This window comes from Engystomops pustulosus, chromosome 8 (assembly GCF_040894005.1).
Source record: "Engystomops pustulosus chromosome 8, aEngPut4.maternal, whole genome shotgun sequence".
Lineage (NCBI taxonomy): Eukaryota > Metazoa > Chordata > Amphibia > Anura > Leptodactylidae > Engystomops > Engystomops pustulosus.
In genome coordinates this window covers 75,966,522-75,990,027 of record NC_092418.1, presented here as the reverse complement: position 1 = coordinate 75,990,027, position 23,506 = coordinate 75,966,522, and the positions used below count along the sequence as shown (strand labels likewise).

Below are 23,506 nucleotides of genomic sequence, written 5' to 3'. Positions count from 1 at the left end.
CTCATTAATTGTTAACCCAGTGTCACAGTGCCTCAAAAATGTGAGCAAGGCCATAATACGCCAATGCTAGAGCCCATGCCTCACTGATTTATTGTGCAGGCATCTGTGACAGGCGCCACCAACTCATTTATGATAACCAAATGGCAAAAAGAAAATATTTGCACCTAGAATAGCACATTCCCTCCAGCCAAACATCATAACAAAACCTAAATGGCACCAGGTCTGACCTTTTCATACTTCAAAGAATTTCAACAATGTAATTTCAAGCCTCTGGCGTAGAATTCATTTTAACAATCTGTCCACAGAAAAATACACGTGGAGCTTCAGAAAATGCTCAGCTTCATTAAACTCATTTAATGCTACTGGTGGGAGCCAAATCCTTTAGAGAAAATGCAAAGTTCTTAAAATGTTTTAAACAGGGCAGCAATTTCTTTGTTATGTATTAAAATGTAATTTAGTAGAAAAAAAACAGATAGGCAGTGCCTTACCATACTACTGTTTGTAAACTACAGTGTTATTATTGTGCAGGGCTATAAAAATATTATAATAGTTTAAAATAGTTTTATTTTGGTGCTCCACTTTTAGTTTTGCCCAGGGCCCACTTTGTCTACATCTGGCCTTGATGAGAGGCCACCAATATTTTGTTTGAAAAACAGGTTCCCCCTTTGCAAAAATGTGAAACAAAGCATTTTTGTTGTAAATGCCTGTTTTTGTGAGGTTATCTAAATAGACTAGGACTGTACTTTAACCAAACACAATCTATTTGTTGGATCATATATTCGGTAGGAATCTGTCATTTTTCAGGCACCAATTTAAACCATAATCATATCTGTTTCTTTTAGGCTACATTCACAACACCGTTGCGGGACTTATATACGGACTTGTATATATGGGCACACGGCACGGTACAATATATGCGGCACCGTACTGCTCCGTACCTGTGAAAAGATAGGACATGTCCTATCTTTTCCCGTATTATGGCACCATGCACCATATATCTCTATGGAGAGGGGCAGGGACAAGCAGCGCTCGCCCCCTCCTCCTCTCCCATGCACCAACGTGTGGCCATCATGCTACGCAATGGCGGTCACACGTTAGTGTAAACTTAGCCTCAGAAAGGAATATTGCAAAATGTTGCTGTTCATGAGAAATTTGTGTTATAGAGGGGGTTATACACCAATATCTAAGAAAAAAGAAATCAATATTGGCAAAAAAAAAAATGGCAAAGCTTCTACAAATCAACTCTTTGATGATTTGCTCATCTTTATGCAGGTGATTGATTTATCAATAATAATCGAATATGAATGCTTTTCTGCCAGTTTTCACAAATACCTGTTACATTTATAAAGTTTAACATGAAGCCAGAATGTTCACTGTAAATATGGTCCCATTCAGCATTGGCCTAGCCCAGTACAAGAGGATCCTCTGGTGGGCACATGCTCTGACTGAAAACTGGACCCCATAGAGACAACAGAAAACAACCTAATTTAGAGGCTGGTAGGTTCCATTTCAATGGGGATGTTAAAAGGTGGGCCACCAGAATAAATTTACCTGGTGTGTCGAAAAACCCCCAGTCTGACCGGTCCTCTTTAACTTATGTTTTATTCTTTCGGCATACATTTAAAATGTATAGGCTGGCAAATATTAGTTTAGCTACAGTTTAGTTGAAATGTACAAAGAAATGTACAGTATAATGCACACATAATAAATTTTTTACATGGGAACCTATAAGGCAAATATGTATGAAGTTTCCTCACATATGTGCCAAACATTAATGTGAACAGGACCTAAGACATACACCATTATAGAGAATTGTGTTGCCTGTATACACATCCTTACCTGCAGTCTCGGAATCTCCAGATGGCATCTCTCCATTGATGCCATTCTCCTTGCTTGTAGGATGTGATTCTGGATGAGCCCTGTCTCCATATGCTCTTCCCTCTGTGTCTCTGAAGGGGATGCCATTGGAGCTGTGGACCATCCCTTCTCCTGCTCCCCCTTGTTCCTTTATATCTGTTGTGTGAGGGAGAGGTGAGGCCTCACTGAGCTGTCCTGGGGCCCAGTGGGATGATTTGGGCTCATCCTGCCTGTTATCTGTCATACTTCCTCCAACCAGAAACCTAGAACCAAAATGAAATAATTTATCTGGCATAATATATTTACAGTATACCCATAATTTACCATTAAACATATACAATCATTTCCATAGAAAATTACCATACAAGCATAATGTCTACAATATTCATTAGAGGGTTTATCCCTTGTATTGCCAGATGTCTTCAGATTTTGGAAAGCAATAACAAGTCATAGTCACTTCATGAAACACTGCAAAATACTGTAATGGGGGTATCAGAGTGAGAAAAGTTCACCTCTCATTTTAAAAAACTGATGTTACTACTGATCACTAGTTAACACCAGGAGTGGATTAAGACTGCCATGGGCCCTGGACTTTATGAATATTAAAGCTCCTATAAGTCTAGAATTCACTTTCTACATATGGTACATGAATCAAGCTTTGTGGGTAATGGAGGCTGCGCCAGCGTACACAGCTAGGCCGGCAGCTCAGATAAGAAATATCAGGGGAAGGGACAGTAGGATGCCAGTATGGATGTATATGGTGTGCATATACTGTATCAATGTATCTATATTCTGTATGTGTGCATATGTGATGTGTATGTTATCTATAGGTGTATCTGCTGCATGGGTGTATATGGTGTGTATATGCTGCATGTGTGTATGCATATGTTATCTACATGTGTGTAGAACAGTGATGTCAAATTCAGGGCTGGTGGTACTTGTACTTCTATAAATGCAAAATTCCCCTTTAAATTCTTCCAAAATTCTCCTGTTCCCCAAAACCTTACACCCAACCTCCTCCCACTCATTTGCTGCAACATTTAGTGCATGGTGGGGGTCTAACTGACAATTAAGGACAGCACATAAGCCTTGTTTGCTATGGACAATGAAGATCAAGACTGTTGTATTTCTCCATCAATGTTGTAGCACTAGATCTAAAAACTGAGTCAGGGTTTTACATGCTGCAGAACTAGCGGGTGATGAGCTGTATTCAGCCCCCGGCCCTTGTGTGTGACATGTATGGTGTACAAGAAATTTGGAAAGTTGGTGGCTCACAGTGGTGCTGCCTTGGTGCAAATGAAAATCACACCAATAATGGGGCACAAAGTTGTTGTTGACTTTCAAGGCCCTCATATCTGAAATGGGTGTATAAGGTAGGACATAAGAGGGGGGTGGTCTTGCATTGATCTACAGATTTATTGTAATTTCGGCCAGAAAGTGGAGTAAATTATAGCCTGAGTACAAGCCAGTTCCTACTATAGAGCTTCCAAGATTAAAATAAAAATCAATAAAAAATCAACCTAGACACATAAAATTAGAACATTTACCAACAATGGGGGTCATTTACTAAGAGTCCGAATCACGTTTTTTCGTCGGGTTACCCGAATATTACCGCTTTGTGCCGATTTTCCAGAGAAAAAAAAAGTGTCGCTTGACACGCCCTTACCAGCACCCAGCAAAGGATTGTGAACTCCAGTGAACTCCGACGGACTTCAGCGCAGCAATGACACCTGGTGGACACAGGAGTTCGGCACTGTACTGCTCCGTACCCCGTAGAAAGATAGGACATGTCCTATCTTTCAAATGAATTGGGTGCCGGGCTCTATGTTAGGCTACGGAGAGGGGCCGGGGTGAGCAGTACTGCCGTGTGCCCGCTGTGCTAAGGTACAGCGGGCAACGGTAGTGTGAATGTAGCCTTAGTACTGTGAAAACCAGTAAAACCCTCTGCACTATTAAAGCTGCAGACTCTCATTTGCCAAACAGTCGTGTAACTGTGATCTACAACAGACAATCGCTGTTCTGCTTAATTTCACATAAATCTTTCCAATTGCTTCTTACAGAGTTGTAACAAATGCTCCTTTCTTGTCTGAAAGCGAGTTGCGATGAGGAAAGAAATTGTGAAGTAGTGAAAGAGCCCCATTGTGTAACAAGAAAGGAAAAGGCCAGACACCACAACTCTATCTAAAGTCAATGAATGTTGGTTAAACTGATTCCTTTAATCTTTCCTGGGCACAGCCCTTCATTCAGTAAGTTAATAAAATATTAATTTCCTCTTTACACAATACGCAACATACACTGACCAACCCTGAGGAAGTAATTTACTCCATAATACAGAACACGATATAGTATGGTAAAGAAGCTTTGGCTAGGAAATAGGACATAACATTGGTATTGACACATGTTTCGGGACTCTTTAAAGAGTCTATTTGAGTCTAATATAATGTGAGAAACTGTTACAGAATACCTCATAAGTAATAAGTCAAAGAACAGGGTACACATATTATGATCTTACAGGTCATTAAACAGGATGTTTCCCCTTTAATGGAATCTGTTTTAGGTATTGTCCCTGGAGAACTGTATAATCATATCTGTCTAATTTGTGTGTGTTGTTAGCAGCAGCAGATGTATGAAAAGTGCATTTGTATTCCTGGATTGTTGCTGGACTTGGTGCACTGTAGTGGACTGGTGTATGAGATCTCTTTATTTATGCAGAGAAGAAATCAGAAATCTTCTGTCCCCAATTGTAAGTGTAATTGTATTGAGGATACTACAAGGATTCATAGTATTTATTGGGAGAAGCATATGCTCACAAACACGTTGTATATATAAATAACCAATAGAGACCTAAAACCAAAATTCTAAAGAAACATCACATATTAATACAAAAAAGGAAAATACAAGTTGTAATGATATACTTTTATTTGATTAAAACTGTATTACCATGACGAAACCTGCCTAGTACATGAAGAATAGAATGAACAGTCAGTAGTCTGGGACAATGTCCAGCTTCGGTGATAAAGAGGGGGCTATGTGCCAACCAAGGCTTCAGAGACCTGGTCACAACTGTGACTGCTATGAACCGTAAAGCTAAGCAACTGGAATCTTAACCCTGTTATATCTCTATTTGGAAATTCAAAGTCCAAAAAAGTCATTTTTTTAAAATGTATTATTAAACACAATTAATTATACAATGAAATGAGTACAGAGGAGTTACATCAGAATACATTACAGATAATCAGTGAAAGCTTATGGTGCATTACTCATGTCTGAAGTAAGCAGCTCCTAGTACAAAAACAAACGCAGCAGTGTTAGAATGATAGCGTTATCTGAAACCTCTGATAACGCTATCTAACACTGCAGCTCCCAAAGCGGTCCAATGTATTCATGAGGGGGCGGTCCAAGGCACTGCCTCCTCCCCAGACAGCCCCGCTCTCTCTCTAAGCCGGTGGTGACTGCCGCACATCATTCGTCAGTCCCCGCCCCTAAACCCGCCCACAATCCGGCCCCCTCATGAATACACAACCAACAACTTTGAGAGCGGTCCGGCGTTTACATTGTACTTGGCCGCAGTGTTAGATAGCATGATCGGAGGTTTCCGGTAACACTATCATTCTAACACTGTGGTGTGTGTTTTAGCACTAGGAGCTTCTTACTTTAGTAAGCAGCTGCTAGTGCCAAATTTCTTGCTGACAGGTCCATTTTAAGCATTATTATGACTCTCTATCCAATTTTTTTTAAAAAGTGGCACAAAATGTAAAACCTCTTCTAAACTATTAGCTACACCTGCTTAGGAGTGGAGTTTATTAGTACAAAATCTGCGACTTTTTACCACAATTTGCAACTTTTTCATACGTTCACATCTGCATTCTATACATATACCAAGTGCAACACTGAAAAACTCACTGTTTTTGGTAGGCGAGTGTAAAAGTTTTGTGCAAGTTTTGGTGCAAATATGGAAATGTATCAAACATTACAATTATGTGACAATTAAAACGGAAAATAAGAAAAGCCTAAGAGAAATTACCCCCTTAGTTATAATGTAATGCACTGAGAAAATAATGTTTATTTGAATGGTGGACATATACATACTACAAGTCAGTGGTCCACTTCTTCTACTAGACCTTACCAAGGAAAAGTAGGATTTAATATATTGAAAAGCCTGTATGCCATCAGAAACAAAATAATGTCTAAAGTGATATGCATTAGTAGTGCCTAAAACTATATGACTATGACTCCTTATATTGGATCCTTATATATAGATTCTTCCATGGATGATATAAGCCTCGGGCAGTCCATGTCCAGACAGGTCCAGGTCATGAGCTATCAGCAGTGTCTCCTACCTTACGGCCTGGAGTTACAGCTGAACGAGTCTGAAGAAATCAGGTCAATTTTTACATCTCGTTAATCACCGCTGCTGACTACCGGCTTCTGCTGAACATATGACACCTGCAGGAATGGTATCTCCCATGATATGGAAAGCTGCACAGGGAAAGGGTCATTCCCACTGTTCATCCAGAGTCACTACTTTATTGCAGGTCCTACTAGCAACATACCATACACAATACTGAGCGACGACCATGCTTTTATACTGTTATAATCCCCACACATCAGATCTTAATGAAAATGTAAAGGAATATCTCAGTAATTTGGACTAAACTGCAACTGTTAGATAGCAGTTCTGGGGTTCTTTGTAACAATACCTTTGTGTGTATAATAGAATGCTTCTATATTTCAAGATTGTAGCTGGTCTTGGTGCACTGAGAGTGTATCATCAAACTGCTGTCTTGAGAGATCTCTGCATTAAACTACTAAACAACAACCCAACACTCTTCTTTTGTTTGTATTCTTCAGAAGTCTATTAAAGGAGATGGGAGGAACTGTGCTCAATACAGAGATCTTGCAGCACAGTAGTGGGAGGACACTCCCCCAGTCCTCCAAGTCCAGCTACAACCCTGCAAATTCAGGGGCAGATCAAGACTGCCATGGGCCCTGGGCTGTATGAATATAATAGCCCCAACATGTCTGGGATTCACTACCAACATATAATACCAGAATCAAGCTTCTTGAGGAATGAAGGATATGTCCCTTATGTCTGCGGTTTCAATCTGCGGTTTCAGGTACTGTAGGGGACCCTGAAAGCACCTGAAATGTCTCATGTCTTGTGTTCATGTGTATTGAAAGGAGGAACAGATGTATGAAGATTTCATGGGTGAAAATCCTTCGCAGTATAAAATTTGGTGGGTGGTGTGGGTGGCCATGGTCCCCCTGGAAGTCTTAGGCCCTGGGCTACTGCCTATATTATAATCCACTACTGCCTGGAACATAAATGCATTTTTGACAAGCCCTGCTGCTAACAACACACATAAACACAGCTCTGTAGGAACAATACCCACCACTGTCTACATCTTTACATCCGCTAAAGGGGTTTTCTACTTTTAAGATATAAATGGCCTATTTCATGGATCTACAGATGGATCCATGATCAATTTGGCAAAGAACCCTGAGAATCTAATCTACTAGGTATGAACATGTCCAAAAATATATTTCTTGGATAATCTATAAAATCTATGTATCCGAACAATCAAAATTCCCATTGAAAACCAAGTGATGAATAAAAGATGCAATAAATATCTGACAAGGCAGATAACATCAGAAGAGACTAAGCTTAGCAATTACATCCCAATTCTTATCTCCTGAATGTTTTAGAAGAAATCACAAGGTGCATCACATCCAGAAGGCAGCCATCAGATACACAGTACAAGATATACCCGGGGAGAGGCGATTCTCATCACTGCTTTACTAGCCAGCAATTAAATAGTTAGAGCTTAGCAAAGTGACTGCAATGCAGTATTTCAGCTTACTTGGGCTCTGCAGTGAGACCTCTCGCTTGGTAAATGCTGCAATTGAAAAGCAACACAGTGGACTATTAATAAATGTAGGTTATTTACTCACCCAGGGCAAACAACGTGTATATATTACTCCTAAAATAATTAGACTCGCTGTCCAGAAAGAGTACACTCAGCAGATGTGCGGCTGAGGATTAAGCCGAATACCTGCAGCCAGGCACCAGGTGTAACCTGAGTCTCATGTGTCATGAAATACAGCACAGGGCAGGAGGTTAGGATAGAGCAAACTTCAGCAAGTGTGCACCCACTGCATACTATCCTATGTACAGTACCCCAGTATGTGCAGCCATGTCACTATGTACAGTACCCCAGTATGTGCAGCCATGTCACTATGTACAGTACTGTACCCCAGTATGTGCAGCCATGTCACTATGTACAATACCCCAGTATGTGCAGCCATGACAGAATGTCACTGCAGCTACTGAATGTGACAAGAGGGAGCGCAAATAATATTAACTTAAGAGGCCCTTCCATAGATTGTTAGCTCTTGGAAGCAGGAGCATTCCAATTATTTTACCTGATGGCTTTTTTATTCTGTAATGTCTTAATACAGTTTACTTTATTTAATTCTAATTTTATTTTAAGTGTTGAAGAATGTGATGGCATATAGAAAAAAATGCATTATATTGTATACAAATCTATAATAGTAGTGGAACAAAGTTCGGGGGCTACAAACTGATGAAACTATGCAGATACATTCATCTTTATATGGATATCAAAATTTGCCATATATTGATATGTATAACAATATATAATATGTCTTAGTGTATATGTATTTCTATTAAAACTTTAATAAAAAATGTTTTAAAAAAAAAATAAACTAAGGATACATTAGAATTAAAAAAAAAATTGCTTGAAGGTGCAATAGGGGTAGGCCTGACCAACTTGGCAAGCTCTGTGCAGCGCTGCATAATATGTGTGTGCTATATAAATAAAGAAATTATTATTATTAGAGACAGATTGTGAATATACCATTCATAGCTAAAGGGTTGGCATTGGAGATATCCTCAACACTTGTGACTATGACTGTCTATAGGCAAATCACAAAATCGGGTCAACCCACCATGCAGACTGCCTTCTATATCCATATATATATCCATAAATCCATATATTTCCATATCCATATATATCCCACACATTCCAAACTTTTGACCGTAACCTGAAAACCCACCTGTTCAGGTTTGCTTACAACGCACATTAACTGCACTGCTCCCTAACTTCATGTCTCCATCCCCCCCCCCCCCATATAGATTATGAGCCCTCACGGGCAGGGTCCTCCTTCTACTTGTCTCCTGATCACTGTAGTTTTGTATTTTGTACCTGTTTTTGTCTTAATGTAAGGGTTCATTCACATGGCTGTCTGCAGGGACGTACATGCGGCCGCATGAAGGTCCCCATAGACGGCAATAGCGGCACGGCGGCGATACGGTTCCACACATGTGTGGCACCGATCCGGGCAGCACACCTCAAAAAGATAGAGCATGCTCTATCTTTTTGTGAGTGTGTGGCCGTGCGCCACTGTTTTCTATGGAGGGAGGAGGGGCCACCTCCTCCTCCTCTCCGCATGGCAGGCATACCCTAATATATGTGACCCCCTTACTGATTGTTCAGCACCATGAATCTAATGGTGCTCTATAAATAAAAAATAATAATAATAAAAAAGATGGAGATGAAAGTAAAGGGTTATTCTTGTAAACCAAACACACCAACAGACTGCAATGGTCAACATAGGAGTTAATAAAGGTTTCTGCAATGAAAATTTATTGTCAATCCTTGCTCCTATCACAGACCAAAATTCTGAAAATCCCATTGCCATAGGCAAAAATTATTTGTGTGGAGTTACTTATAAAATATAGCTGGATTCACATATTTACATTACATACATATCAACTTAAGAACAAACATAAAGAACCTATTTTGTACGAAATCCTGGGACAGCCTGTAACATTTTATCAGCCTATTCAGTAGATAACTACTAAATTTGTTGGTGTCCAAATGCTGAGACCCCTGCCAAAATGGAGGTTCTGTCTTAGTCACAATAATAAGACAATTAAGTTCTCATTTAAAACCCACATCATGGTGTTATAATGTCCAATGGAACCCCCTGTCTAATAAATCCGTAGCAAAAGAGCAAATTTGACTGATTCCAGTACTAAAAAGGGTCGGGATTTAAAATCTCTATTTCTATATGTATTCAGGATATGTTTCAAATTATTAAAATTAACACTGTGTTCTTAACACCATTATGACTAAGAGTGCCAGTAGCATAAATGAACATTGGGGCATAATAAAAGTTATCGTGCAATACATAAGCTTACCCCTTGTGGTCGTCAGGGTCCTTCTTATTTTGAAGAGCAAAGATCTGTCAGACTGAAGACTGAAGAAATACGTCACCTAGCAAAACCAGAATGAAAAATAACTTGTTAATTCTCTTGAAGGATTTGTAGTCTTAAAAGCACCCAATGTATATGCACTGACTTAAAACAAGTTGTCTGATCTTATGTTAATAAAGCATAAAAGGGTTGTTTAATGAAGATCCCTTTTAAATTCAAGAATCAGAATTCCCTAGATCTGCACAATCTATACTGTACATACTGAATGGAAATACCAGAATTACACACTGACTATTAAAGGGGTCATTCAAAGAATACTAAAGTGTTAGCAGTGGATATACTACTAAAAAGGGAACTCACAAACTTTTTCTCCCATTCCAACCTGCACCATTTGTTATATACAGGCAGTCCCCGGGTTACATACAAGATAGGGTCCGTAGGTTTGTTATTAAGTTGAATTTGTATGGAAGTCGGAACTGTATATTTTATAATAGTAGATCCAGACAAAAAAATGTTTTTCCCCAGTGACAATTGGACCAAGGATTATCAACAAAGCTTCATTACAGACACCTTACAGCTGATCATTGCAGTCTTGGACTATAGTAAAGCTTCCACAGAGCTTCACCGGAGGTCACAGTGGGCAGAGGGGTCCGTCTTTAACTATGGGTCGTCTGTAAGTCGGGTGTCCTTAAGTAGGGGACTGCCTGTACATGACCAGGAATGAGCTTCACTCACTCTAGGTCATATGGTTGGAGTGTTAGTGCAAGTGACCAGACATTCAGCCCCCTCAGTCACAGTCAAATCCTGAATTGGCAAGTGGCGTCTGTGGCACAGTGTTCATGCTCCAGCCCGCCCCACTACTGTAGACCATACAGTTTTCCATCAGAGACTAAAGTAAATGTGGCTGGCTGGGTGTTTGCACCCCAGCTAGTCCTCCGCCACCCCACTACCGGCCCAATCTCTGCCCCGGCAAGCCAAAAGTGGCGTGCAGGTTGGAAAAGCCAGAAACCTGTTGGTGATTGAGAAAAAGCTGGTGGAGAAGAATTAATTGATCTCCCCTACTGTGTTTCCCTAACCCTTATTCAGTTTTGATGTCTCTCTCACGTCTATTTATTTTAATTGCAAGCGTTTTGATAAAAGAGGGGTAAAAAAATGTATACCTCACTTTCTACAACAGAAGAAGGTCGTCGAAATTTGAGGCTTGAAGTTTAAATATAATCCATATCATATATAAATAATCAACTACATACAGTTTAAGTAACTCTATCCCAACAACATTAAGACATTCCACATTATAGTGCATCACTTTAAAAACTTAACATGGTTATATAGAGCAAAAAAGCATGGTGGATGTATCTGGTAAAGTAGAAACCTTCACTTATTCAAGACTAACCTAGGGCTCACTTACATGTGGTGAAGGTCGGCCTGGACACACTGGTTTACAAATGCAAATGTTGGTATATTTTTGAACAATGGGGCCCAAAATGTTACAAATTCCCTATTTTATGACATTTTGAAGCTAGTATTCTGGAGGGCAGAACTTTTTAATTTCCTGTCAATATGAGATATTTATTATGCCTTGTGGCAAGGAAATTTACACTTTTTCCGGCCCACTCCCCCAAACCATAGTACACGGTGGACAAGTGAGTCTCTGAACTAACTGTAGTCTGCGCCAGGGTACTGGCACTGGTTATAGCTACAATCTAAAGCAGGCAGGACCGGGCATAAATTTGATTTGAGCCGGCAATGGAACTACTAAGAGGCCTATGTGTGTGTCTTAAAGGGGTTGTCAAGATTTTAAAAAGAAGTTATGCGAAATTTGAGAGGAAAAGAAAGGTAGGCACTCACCACGTTTTCTTAAAATTCTTCGTTTATTCTTACATCCTTAAAAATGGCATACACAGGGAGAGGACAATATCGTGCTAAGGAGCGTTCCTTAGCACGATATTCTCCTCTCCCTGTGTATGCCATTTTTAAGGATGTAAGAATAAACAAAGAATTTTAAGAAAACGTGGTGAGTGCCTACCTTTCTTTTCCTCTCAAATTTCGCATGAACAAACAATTATATACCTGTTACTGTTATGGGTATGAGCACCACCACATAAAAAACATGTTGTCAGTTCTCCAATAAAAAAGGCTCAAAAAGATTGGAGGTGAACCATTTTAATAAGAATGTTATTGGGAGTGCCCCTTACCCTACATGTGTTGATTAAAAAGAAGTTATGTTATACTTATCTCCTCTGACACTTCAATTCACCCCCTACTCACTGAAACTGGCAGGGAAAACATTGCCTCCCCCCTCTAAAGAAAGATAGCAACAGAGGAGGTGAGTATAAAATGTTGTTGTTATTGTTCTAACAGCCCCACCTTAAGTCATGTCTATCTTTATTTAGTCCCTGATAACCCCTTTAATAATTCCTTCAATGGGTTTAACAATAAATATATGCTAGCAAATGCTGATTTTGCATATAGGTTTAATATAAATTGGAATGGCACAAATACAATGTATGGTACAGAACCATCAGAGTGACTCAAAGTGTTAAGGTTCTAAAATGTATTTTATTAAAATGAAAAAAATTATTGCATCGCCTTCAGAATGTGATGTCTGGACCATTCTTGTAATTACCATATAAAAAATGTGATTAGGAGGTATAGATTATATAGACAAAAATCTCCATACACTGATGTCAATGTAGCTTGTTTGTCCTCACAGTCAGATGTGGCTGCAGATTAAACCCTTTATTCTAGTCATTTTAAGAGTCCGAGTCAGATCCCACTGATTAGCAAGTTATGCCATATCCTAGTTTTTGGAGGAGACAGTGTATAGAGATGCTTTCATGTTCATTTGAAGATTATCAAGAACCTTGGGATTTATTTTAATTTATTTACTTCAATTACTTTTCTTACTCATTATGTTCCCCAACTGCTGGTGAAGTGCCAAGAAGGAGAGTGTTCTGTTTTTGCATGAAGCTTGGAATAGATATTTTTAGCAGGACTGTACAGGGAACAATTTTAAAACTATATATATTAAAAAAAATTCATGAATCCAGTCTTAATTATTTCCAGTCAGTTTGGCTACATTTGTTAAAATCTAATTAGTTGTGTCTCCTGAAAACATTAATATTAGACTGCCAGCATCAATACAGTCAGTTTTACACAGAAACATCACATAAACTTTACTATAAAAGATACATTACTCAAATATTATCATTTCCTATTATTATAATAATCAATAAAAAATTACCTCTCAATATCAGTTTATTTATACAATGAATATAGGCGCCTACAACAGGAACATTGCTGCTTCAGCCTTATGTCCGGATGGGGAATAATTGGACTCTGGCAATTAACCGAGAGGCTAATAAAGAGGAACCAGCAAATAGAGTTTTTCCAGCCCCCGGCCAAACATTGTCTTTTTTTAACTACTGCTAATAGTTTAATTAATACTCGCTGATTATTTGCTTCCTAAAAATGAATAATTTCCTTAGAGATGTTTAAGACAATTTTGAACACGCTCACAGATGGGACAGACATTGAATCTTGCAATTCAATGGTAACAGCACAATCTACAGAATACTCCACATCTATAATGGGTTAAAAGAGCTGGTCCATCAGAATCAAGCCTTTTCAGGGTCATCAGCTGATTTTTTAAATCATGGCCCCCCCGGCCAGACACTTCACCACAATGGTAGATGCAGGGAACATGTATTAGATGTTGGCCATTCAACTGGATGACCATGTAGGACCGGATTAGCTGAAGTACCTGCTATAAAGGGAAACACTACAGCAAAGATAATAATAAATCAAGAATTCCTTTTAATAATGTCTGTTTTCCCCTAGAAAGGAAAATAAGACTGGGATTGTCTATGTGTGCCAATCCCTTTAAAGGGTAAATATGGATACATTTTTGTAATTGTATGTTTAAGGGAGTAACATGACTGTCAATCAGGAACAACAAGAACCTCCTATAGCAGTGATGGTGAACCTTTTAGAGGCCAAGTGCCCAAACTACAGCAAAAAAACACTTATTTATCAAAGTGCCAACACAATTTAATCAGCAACTTGCTCCCTACTTTTCCACGTATTGGCATCCTGAGGTCAGCAATATTCCCATTATAAAGAAGGAGTGGAAATTCAGATTATCATTGCACCTTCTCTCCAGGGTTCACTTGAACATGAAGAATCACAGAGCAGAGGATCCAATGATTATCCAGCCCTGTCCACATCTCTTTGCTCCTCTTAGAGTCCTAGGGAGTTCAGGATGTGTTGCTTTAAAAAAGCGCTGAACACAGCATATTCTGGGCTACCCAGGAGGATGCTGGGAGTAACTCAAACTTCCTTGCAAACTTTGTGCTGGGAACATGACCTGAGTCCCCACAGAGATGTCTGAGTGACACCTCTGGTACCCGTTGTGTAGGTTCGCAAAACAACTCTACTGTAGTATGGTTGATGTTAACATGCCCTTCCTTCGCTGCCCTTGTGCCCTTATGTTTGCATTTGCTTACTCCCCTTCTGTCCATGATAATAGACAAGCTCCACCAATCCTGGAATGAATAAGTTAAGGGTGATAGCTCTCAGCCAATCAGACATAATAGAGATAACAGCTATTTTATGTGCATTGCCTTAGAAGCAATTATTAACACAATTTCAATATTCACAATAAGCCAAAACCTACACATAACCACAGCTACTATAAAAGCGATCAGCAAAATATATAATGCATTATAAGATATCTCAAATTATAGATCATAGGGTGATGTAACCAAGTGCTAACACTACTAACTGATGAGATATAGGTAGAGATGACCCATTGCATCCATCAAGTTTATACATAGACATAACCATGCATATTTCACCCCCCTTCCTTACCTATTGGTAAGGGTTCACGATCTCTAGCCAAATTATGAACTTAAAGGGGTAATTTGTAGTAATAAGTTATCACATATCCAATGGGTAGGGGGTAACTTCTGGGAAGGTGATATCCTGTGTCCCCTGTTCCTCCAGCCACAAAAGGGCAATAATGAGAAGTTGAAAGGAGGAGCAGTGGAGCATGGGCACATTATGCCCCAATACTACTCATGGCACTATTGTTCTGGTAAAATCTCAGCATCCCTCCCAACTACATAAGTGAAAATGTGTTAAATCTGGAGCGCCTCTTAGTTTTTCATAAGACATAGTAATATAGTAGATAAAGTTTATTAGAGCCTGAATCCAACCTATAATGTTAAAGTGTTAATTTAGAGGGAGACAAAACACTACATCAGGCTTATGTCAACTGACCTATAGTGGGGTCACCTCAAGAATCTACTTCCTATGGCATGTGAGGTCATCCTTAAAATATAATCTACCATAAGTGGTAATGTATAAAAAAATGTATCTGGGTGTTGCCATATAACCATGTATTTCCATGAAAAAGCTGAGGAAAAACACAAATCTTAGAGAAGCTCAAATTTCAAAATTGTTATTTTACCTAAAATGTCAGGAGAGGATCATTTTATGCTATGTATATCTGCTGTTACTTTCTACCATATCTTTACTTTTTCCCCATCTCTAATGTCAAGTAAGAGTGATAAAATTATGTTAATCTACTAGGGAAACGGTGTTTCACAGTCGAAACCCGGCCTTGGTATCTCTGTAGTTAAGCTTCTAAATGTAATGCTGGCACCAATTACCATCTCAGGATTTTGTGTTCATTTGCATAGTATTGCCCATAATTCCTATTACATTTAGTTAATCTCTTCCAAATTGAATCTCGGCTCAGCAGACACACTCTGAGCCATGGCCTTTTTGTAAGGTAAGGTGTGATGTGTGGAAAGGTCACAAAATCACACCGCAGAACCGCCCCACTTTAAGCCTACTTAACAAAGATTTTTAGCTATTAATGTTATCACATAATTTTGCTCATTTGCAAAAAAAAAATTAAGACCCGATTCTATAAATATTGATACAAGCAGTTCTCATACTAAGAATGTCTTATCATCTATAGTGCCAGAACTGCTGGCATTGCAGAAAAATGCCAATACAAATAGCTTGAGGCTTGTAGAAAACTAGGAGCCCAATTATGTATTTAGGAGTTTTACCAAAACAAAGAAATCTCTGTAAGTTACACCCTTTTTCTAGGTTTTCATGTCCAGTATTGTATGCAGGGGTGGATTTAGACTGCCATGGACCCTGGGCTGTATGAATATTATAGCTCCTACAAGTCTAGAATTCACAACATCAGGTACTAGAATCAAGATTCTTGGGGAATGGAGGTTGGGTCCCTTTTGTCTACTTCTGTGGTTTTCGGGACCTTTGTCAGACCTTCAAAAATCCTCAAATGTTTTTTGTCTACATGTGTATTATGAGCAGGAACAGATGAACAATGATATCATAGGTGAAGGTCCTTCTCGGAATAAAATTTGGTTTGTGGTTTGGGTGACCATGGACCCTCCAGAAGGCTTTGCCCCTGGGCTACTGCCCAAATCACCTACATTATAATTAACTACTGGCTGTATCCTCAGGCCTGCTGCAATGTTCTTTTGATAGCAGAACTATATGATATAAATGTTAATTCATCATGCCCTAAGAAGTTAACTTTAGGTTATGTCAAATCCTAAGCCCAGGCATTTTTTGTCCGTACAGAAGAGAGTTAAAGTGGACATTTACGACTCATCAAGAAGTTATCTAGAAAAATATCTGATCCTGTAGATGTTTCCCCCTTGAAGACATACACCTGTTTTTAGGATGGGCTTCCACCCACGGCCCGGTCTTGCCATAAGAAACCGCTGTAAACTCAAATCATCAATTTCTATAGAAGTTTTTATTTTTTTGTTTTGTTTTTTAAGAATCATGGCAGATCAACTGATAAAAGTAGATTATCTCTATTGAATCTATTCATTTGATGCCAAGTTCCATCAGTTCTGCTATAAACATTTTGTTATTCAGATAGGGTAAGTGACAGACTGAAAAAACACATTGGGGCACATTTACTTACCCGGTCCAGTCGCGATCCAGCGGCGGGTTCTCCGACGCTGATTCGGGTTCTGCCGGGATTCACTAAGGTCCGTGCGCCGATATTCACCAGCTGTCGCTGCTGCGCCGAGGTCCGCTGTAGTTCACCTGCTTTTTTCTGGTGTATGTGAGTGCTTGATCTTGCGACACAAATGGCTTTTTAAATTCTGCAGTTTTTCCGAATCCTTTGGGTTGTCCGGTGGCCACGCCCCCCGATTTCTGTCGCGCGAAAGTCGGCGCGATTGCGCCAAAAATAGATCGCGTGCCACAATTCCGTGAAATACAGCGCAAAGAGGAAATATTCGGGAAAAACCCGACGGATTCGCGGCTGTGGACCCTTAGTAAATGTGCCCCATTATGTCAACTTATAATCAGTTTTTCAAGTTGAGATCATGAAAATATTTCATTTAAACTGATCATCTTTTATACCTTAATTGATATTAATTTGGAATCCAAAGTATTGGACCTCCAATTACCTTATTATTCGAGAGATCTTAGTATGTTCTTGGTTAATCTGTTTTCACATGAGACTCAAGTCAATGGGTTGGGGAAAAGAACTGATAGTGTTTGGACAACCCTTGAGTGCTGTAATTTTTCATTGATGCATTGCTATATTGTACATATATTGCACATAACATAGGTCCAATTCATCAGATTTATTTGTAGTGTGTGAAAAATAAATAAAAAGTTGATGCAAAACTGATATTAAGAATTGACACACAGAAAACTGGTTGCAACCCAATGGAAAATTGCAGGTTCTTAGCTGATCAAACAAAAATTAAAAAAAACTAAAAAACTAAAAAAAATAAAAAAACTGCATTATCTAGGTGAAACCAGTCTAAGTGTGACTATGCAAGTTACTTAGTACACTAAGCATTGCTAATTCACTTCTCACTGCTCTGTACATTGCCGTTAGGTGTCATTACTAAACTATACCTACTTTATGTAGCAGCAGAAAATTACACTAACAAAATGCTTGTAAATGCTTTTAGGAAAGATTAGAGGAGTCTTTATTCCTGCCAAACAGTTATTAAAAAGTTCTGGCTCAGAGTTAAAAAAAAATGTAACCGAAGCAAGAATGAAACACAGGCTTCTTTAGAGAACCGATGCCTCTGTGCCGAGCCTTCGAGAGACTTACCAGGGTCAGATCTGAATTATTAATGTGCACATATATTCAGCAGGATATTTTACCAAAAGTGCTTACTTATATTAACACGAAATCTGCCATGAAAGATGCTTTAAGAAAGAAATAAACTGAAGGTGACAACACGTTTTTTTTATCTTTTATTTGAAATGGATCATTGACTAAAATTGAATGAATAAATTTAAAATGCTTTGTCATATCCCCTATCAAGAGAGGAAAACTTTGGGTTGTTCAGTTTGGAAAAAGATGGCTAAGAGGTGACTTCATTACAATATACTAATATCTAACGGCCCCCAACAGTGATCCTTTTAGTGATCTTTTTACGAGTACCCAGGGCTATGGCCAAGATATGGCGGACATCATCTACGCCTAAGGAAGATATATACAGGGATTAATCTACGTCATAGACATTCTTTACTGTAAGACTATGTAATTCTCTGCCACAAGACTTTGTGATGGTGGAAATTTTGTACATGTTCAAGAGGGATCTGGATACGTAGGTTATGGGGAATTTTTTTTTTTGTCAAAGTTACATTGATCCATGGAGTTATTTGGGAAGGAATGTTTCCCTACTATGGGCCAATTGGCATCAGCATTGAAGGTTTATTTTTTGCCTTCCTTTGGATTAACACCATAGGATTACTTGGACTTGATGGAAATATGTCTTTTATCAACCATGTGCAGCATGATAATATTATTTTACCAGGGGCTTAGATTTGGTAACTGTGCTCAGAACATGTTTGGGAAAGTTATCTGCACATTCTGAAAAAACGTCTTATTGTAACATTACATTCCGTCATATGTGTCCCCCTTTATGAAGAATGAATTAGCTATAGGAAAGAGAACACAATTACATTAGCCTTCTTGGAGAATGGCCAAAAGGGCTCTTGGAAAGACATGGAGCCATGAAAGGGGATCATTTGCCTGTAGCGTTGTATGTGAATCAGTACGGGTTTGATATGGCTAGTTCTGCTGCCTGTGACTCATTAAGAGTTCCAAGTATCATAATTCTGGTAGTGTGAAACTGTCAAGCAATCCAACATCTGTCTAATGGTTTGGAAAAATGTTGCTGCTTCCCTATTCCTGCTTGTACACTGCACAATGTGGTGCGCAATTATATCATTAGGTCTCATCTGTTTGCAGCGATACATTATCTAGGAAAATAACATGCATACATGGAAATAATACTGCAGTCACATTCCCATGGGCAGAAAAGCAGACTTTATAACAAGAATCATTCTACACATATGTAAACGCTTCCTGGATGTGAGATAGCGTCTATGATAAAATTACAACTTGACCTGACTGTTGGATCCTTAGCTATGCATTATCAGATTTATCCTGCTATAATAAACTTTTACAATCATTATTATCCATTTCAGTGCTTATAGTAGCTGTAAAGTAGACTCAGAACAGAATGTACCCAACATTGTACAACTATTAATTTATCAATATATATCAATTTATCAGTTGCAGCTAAATGATTTGCATTAAAAAAACTTCCTTGGGGACAATATTAAGAACAGTGCTTTATGCACTAGTCCTAATCAACTAAGACATACCAAAAATATTAGAAGGCTACAGCCCCTTCATAATTCTCTTGCATTTTATTCGCCAGTACTAAAATCTACGCATAACAGGGGCTGGAGTAGATTTCAGAAATTTAGCTGCGTCACTTCTCTGACACCATTTTTATTAAATCCTCCAGTAATACAGATTAAGTCCCCAATTTTACAAAAAGAGGGTGTCAAATCTAAAAAGTAGATACATTCTTTGCACAGTATCATGTAGTAAAAAGAAAAATTCTGCCATGCAAGGAGTGATAAATCAGCCTCCATATCCCCTGCTTTTTTTTCTACTTCACATCTACAGGGAAGATGTTTGCAATATGGTGGACCTATCAATGGGGTCATAATCCAACAGAAAGACGTATATGGTCGGCAAAGGGCATTGGAGGAAATGTGGAACAATTCCAAAAATTGCATCCCTCCCCCAATTGTGTATGATCAGGGAGGTACCCAGTGATGTCACTGTCCATATAAGGACAGTAACATCACTGGAGGAAAAACCCTGAACAACGACAGCAGCCAATCATTGTTGTTCACTCCTCCCTTTTTCAGCGGCGAGTATGAGAAGCAGGATGACGTATCCTACTACATACTTCCAAAATCCGCCCAATGTATCTGTATAACAGAGGGGATAGATGTGAACATAGCTTTAATGGTGTCTTTCAGCAAATTTGCTAAAAAAAACCTGAAGAATTTAAAAATTGACTGTAAATACGAAATGTGATCCGAATACCCCATCAAATGAAGCAGTCCCTTTTTGCTAAAAGCTTTGACAAATGTGCCCCTTACCCCTGCCTCTTCCCCGCTCTGTCTGTAGTTTTGCATTGTAAAACAGCCAGATTCTCTTTACAGAGCAAGAAAAATGCAGAGGTCAATTTTTGTAATGGCAGTAAAATGGGCATACAACATACAGAGGAGCCACAAAAACAAGTTTTACAATATTTTGAAGTTAGATGTGAGTCAGAGTTATATAACTGTCTGTGTAAATGTCTGCACTGCGACTAGAATTGATTTTGTTCCCTGACATGCAGCGTGACTCAGTAGCTGGTGCTACTAAAGAGAGCAACACGCAGCAGACGGCACTCATATATCATGAAATGTGTCCTGCCACAGGGACTGGGAAACAAAGTTCCTTGTGTGAATCAGATTTAGTGGTTTATTTGTTCTTAAAATGGCTGTTTACACAAGACCCTTCTTCTACATCTTCTATGGATTCTATATTCAGATTTCAGGTTTCAGTAATTTTAAATTGTTCAATTTTTGGCTTCTGACCTTTACTTCTAGACTTCTCTGACCACCGACAACTCATCATGCACTTTCATTCCCAGATCCACAGAACATACACATATTCTTATTAATAAAGGGGAGTTAGGTGCTACTATACAGTTTATTACCATGAGAACATAGATCAAGCATGCCGAAATGCCACATGAACCATTGGGAGGTCTCATACATTTTAAATGGTCGGCCTTTCCTGGCAAAAATGGTTGTTTTGTCTGACATGTCATCTTAGGACATGCAGTATGATAAGATCCAAAGACTGAATTAAAATGGGTAAGTTGATACAGAATAGAGATCAATAGCTCCTTATCTTTAATCTACAAAGCGATGAAGTTACACCGCTCGTTTGATAATATCCATAGATGAACATAGCTCTGAAATATTCTTGAATAGTTTGGTGCTGTGGTTTTTTAAAGGGCCACTCCACCCTTGGCAAAAATTCACACTGCCTAATAATTAATAATAATAATTTCTTTATATAGCGCACACAGATTACACAGCGCTACACAGGGCTTGCCAAATCGGTCTGATCTGCTCTGTTGGTGCTGCCAACATGGTTGGAATACTCTGCACACAATAACTTTATATAAGCAATTAATGCTTTTTTGAGGGTTGAAAAGGGGTAAACAGGTCTTTGTGTTATCCTCTTCTGTGAAGCTGTACAAATGTTCGGTTGAGCCTTTTGATTAAACACTGTGGACCAGATTTGTCAAAAGTGAGGCAAACTGAACTAAGTGCAGTTTGCCTCACAAATGTGCAAGGGGCGGCAGATTATTGAAAACTGGCTCCCACACCCCTTTAGGTCCACATTTTGTTTTCTTGTCAGACACAGTGCATCTACGACGCAAAACTGGCAAAGACACTACTTAAAGGGAACCTGTCTGGCTCTTCCATGTCCCCATAGTGTACACATTGCCAAAGAGTTTTTATAGTAAAACTCACTTTTTCCCAAAAAACTTTAAGTTAGATGAAAGTTTACCTTTCTGTTTGCAGAGCTGTGTGCCTAGTCCCACGGTAATGGGCAGTGAGCATTGGTTTTTCCCATGCTCTCTGGAACCGGCTCCATCATGCATCGATTTTAAATTTTTTAAAAATCCCATGTCCCCCATATCTCCTCCCACCATCGCTTTCCCCCTCAGGACAACAAACATGTCTGCCACACTCCTCACTGGAGGGACTAAGGACACAGCTCTACTTACAGAAAGGTAAACTTTCATCTGACTTTTTTTTAATGAAAAATCCAGTTTTACTGTGAAAAGTCATAGGCAATGTGTACACTATTTTTTATGGGGACGCGAGAAGCCAGAAAGAGGGCTCCTGATGACATGTTCCCTTTAAATACATGAACAAGCTCCAAAGAGGTTTCCTCTAGTGCAAAGTCAGACAGAAATCTGGTGGAGTAAGTTTAATAGATCTGGCCCTGTATGTTTTTGGGAACATATATTGATGCATGCATTGTCTCACACTGCAGCATGAGTGAACTAAACGTCTGCACCCCAAAATATATGGCAGGTCCTATTTGAGGTCTAGTTTGTGATGAAGCCACTTATTTCCTATGGACATGCTCACCTGCCCCGGCCAAAAGGAGCCGCAACAAGGGGATCCCTTTCTCCGATTTTGGCCTGTAATGAACACAGTCATGTGCATGTAACCTTAGGCTGTTTCTTTAGAGTTAACATTCTATAAAATTTTTGTTCCACACAATAAAACTTGCTGCTTGGTTTGGGTTTCGGTAAAATGGATGAGAGGCCTTGTAACCCCATTAAAGCAAAAAAAAAAAACCTCTGGTAATACACTATTTTACAAAGCCTATCAAACTTTTGCTAAATGCATAAGAAATCTGTAACTAAAAAGCACAGTATCCCCCTGCATGAAACAGGAGGTTTGTGGTGTTACAATAAGGACCCCCTGCACCAGAATGGAAGCCCTATAAGGATTCTTAATAGCAGTATACAGTATGTGTCAATAGATTGTTAGGTGAACGTCTTATTGAGAAATCTGGGCCAGTTGTGTAACAAACCCAATCAATCTAAGCACAATGGTGGTACAAATATTTGTGTCTAATTCAGAAAGTAATGGAATAACATTTAGCACCATGTATTTCTTTATTTCTTCCTCTCCTTTTCCCTGAAGACACCAAGGTGTTACATCTTATCTTCTGTGGAGTCCTTGAGGTGAGGCAGAAATGAAGGATAATTGATTTAGCTGTAGCATCCATAATTCTCATCACCTCACTTGCTTCCTTCCATCCTTCCCTTGACATCTTTACACAAGGATTTATTGTAGCAAGGGATGTTGTTTAATAGTGGTCCAGTAATTTATGGGTAAAATGCAGGGATCTAATGAGTACATCCTGTTACATTGTAAACTGGGTGAACTCAACTTGTGGCTTTACAAACAGTAGTCAATGATTAGAGGTAGATG

The 23,506-nt window shown here is 39.0% G+C and overlaps 1 protein-coding gene across 13 annotated transcripts in view; it reads right to left on the bottom strand.

The window, feature by feature from the left end:
- The window catches only part of MAP2 (microtubule associated protein 2), a 136,774-nt gene that overhangs the window by 51,248 nt on the left and 62,020 nt on the right, over window positions 1–23,506 (bottom strand). For all 13 annotated transcript variants that reach the window (XM_072121299.1, XM_072121292.1, XM_072121294.1 and 10 more), the window contains 2 exons: window positions 10,082–10,157; window positions 1,840–2,120 (listed from right to left, as the gene is read on the bottom strand). In XM_072121299.1, the coding sequence (XP_071977400.1) occupies window positions 1,840–2,101 (262 nt within the window). In that variant the 5' untranslated portion in view covers window positions 2,102–2,120; window positions 10,082–10,157. The remainder of the gene's footprint in view (window positions 1–1,839; window positions 2,121–10,081; window positions 10,158–23,506) is intronic.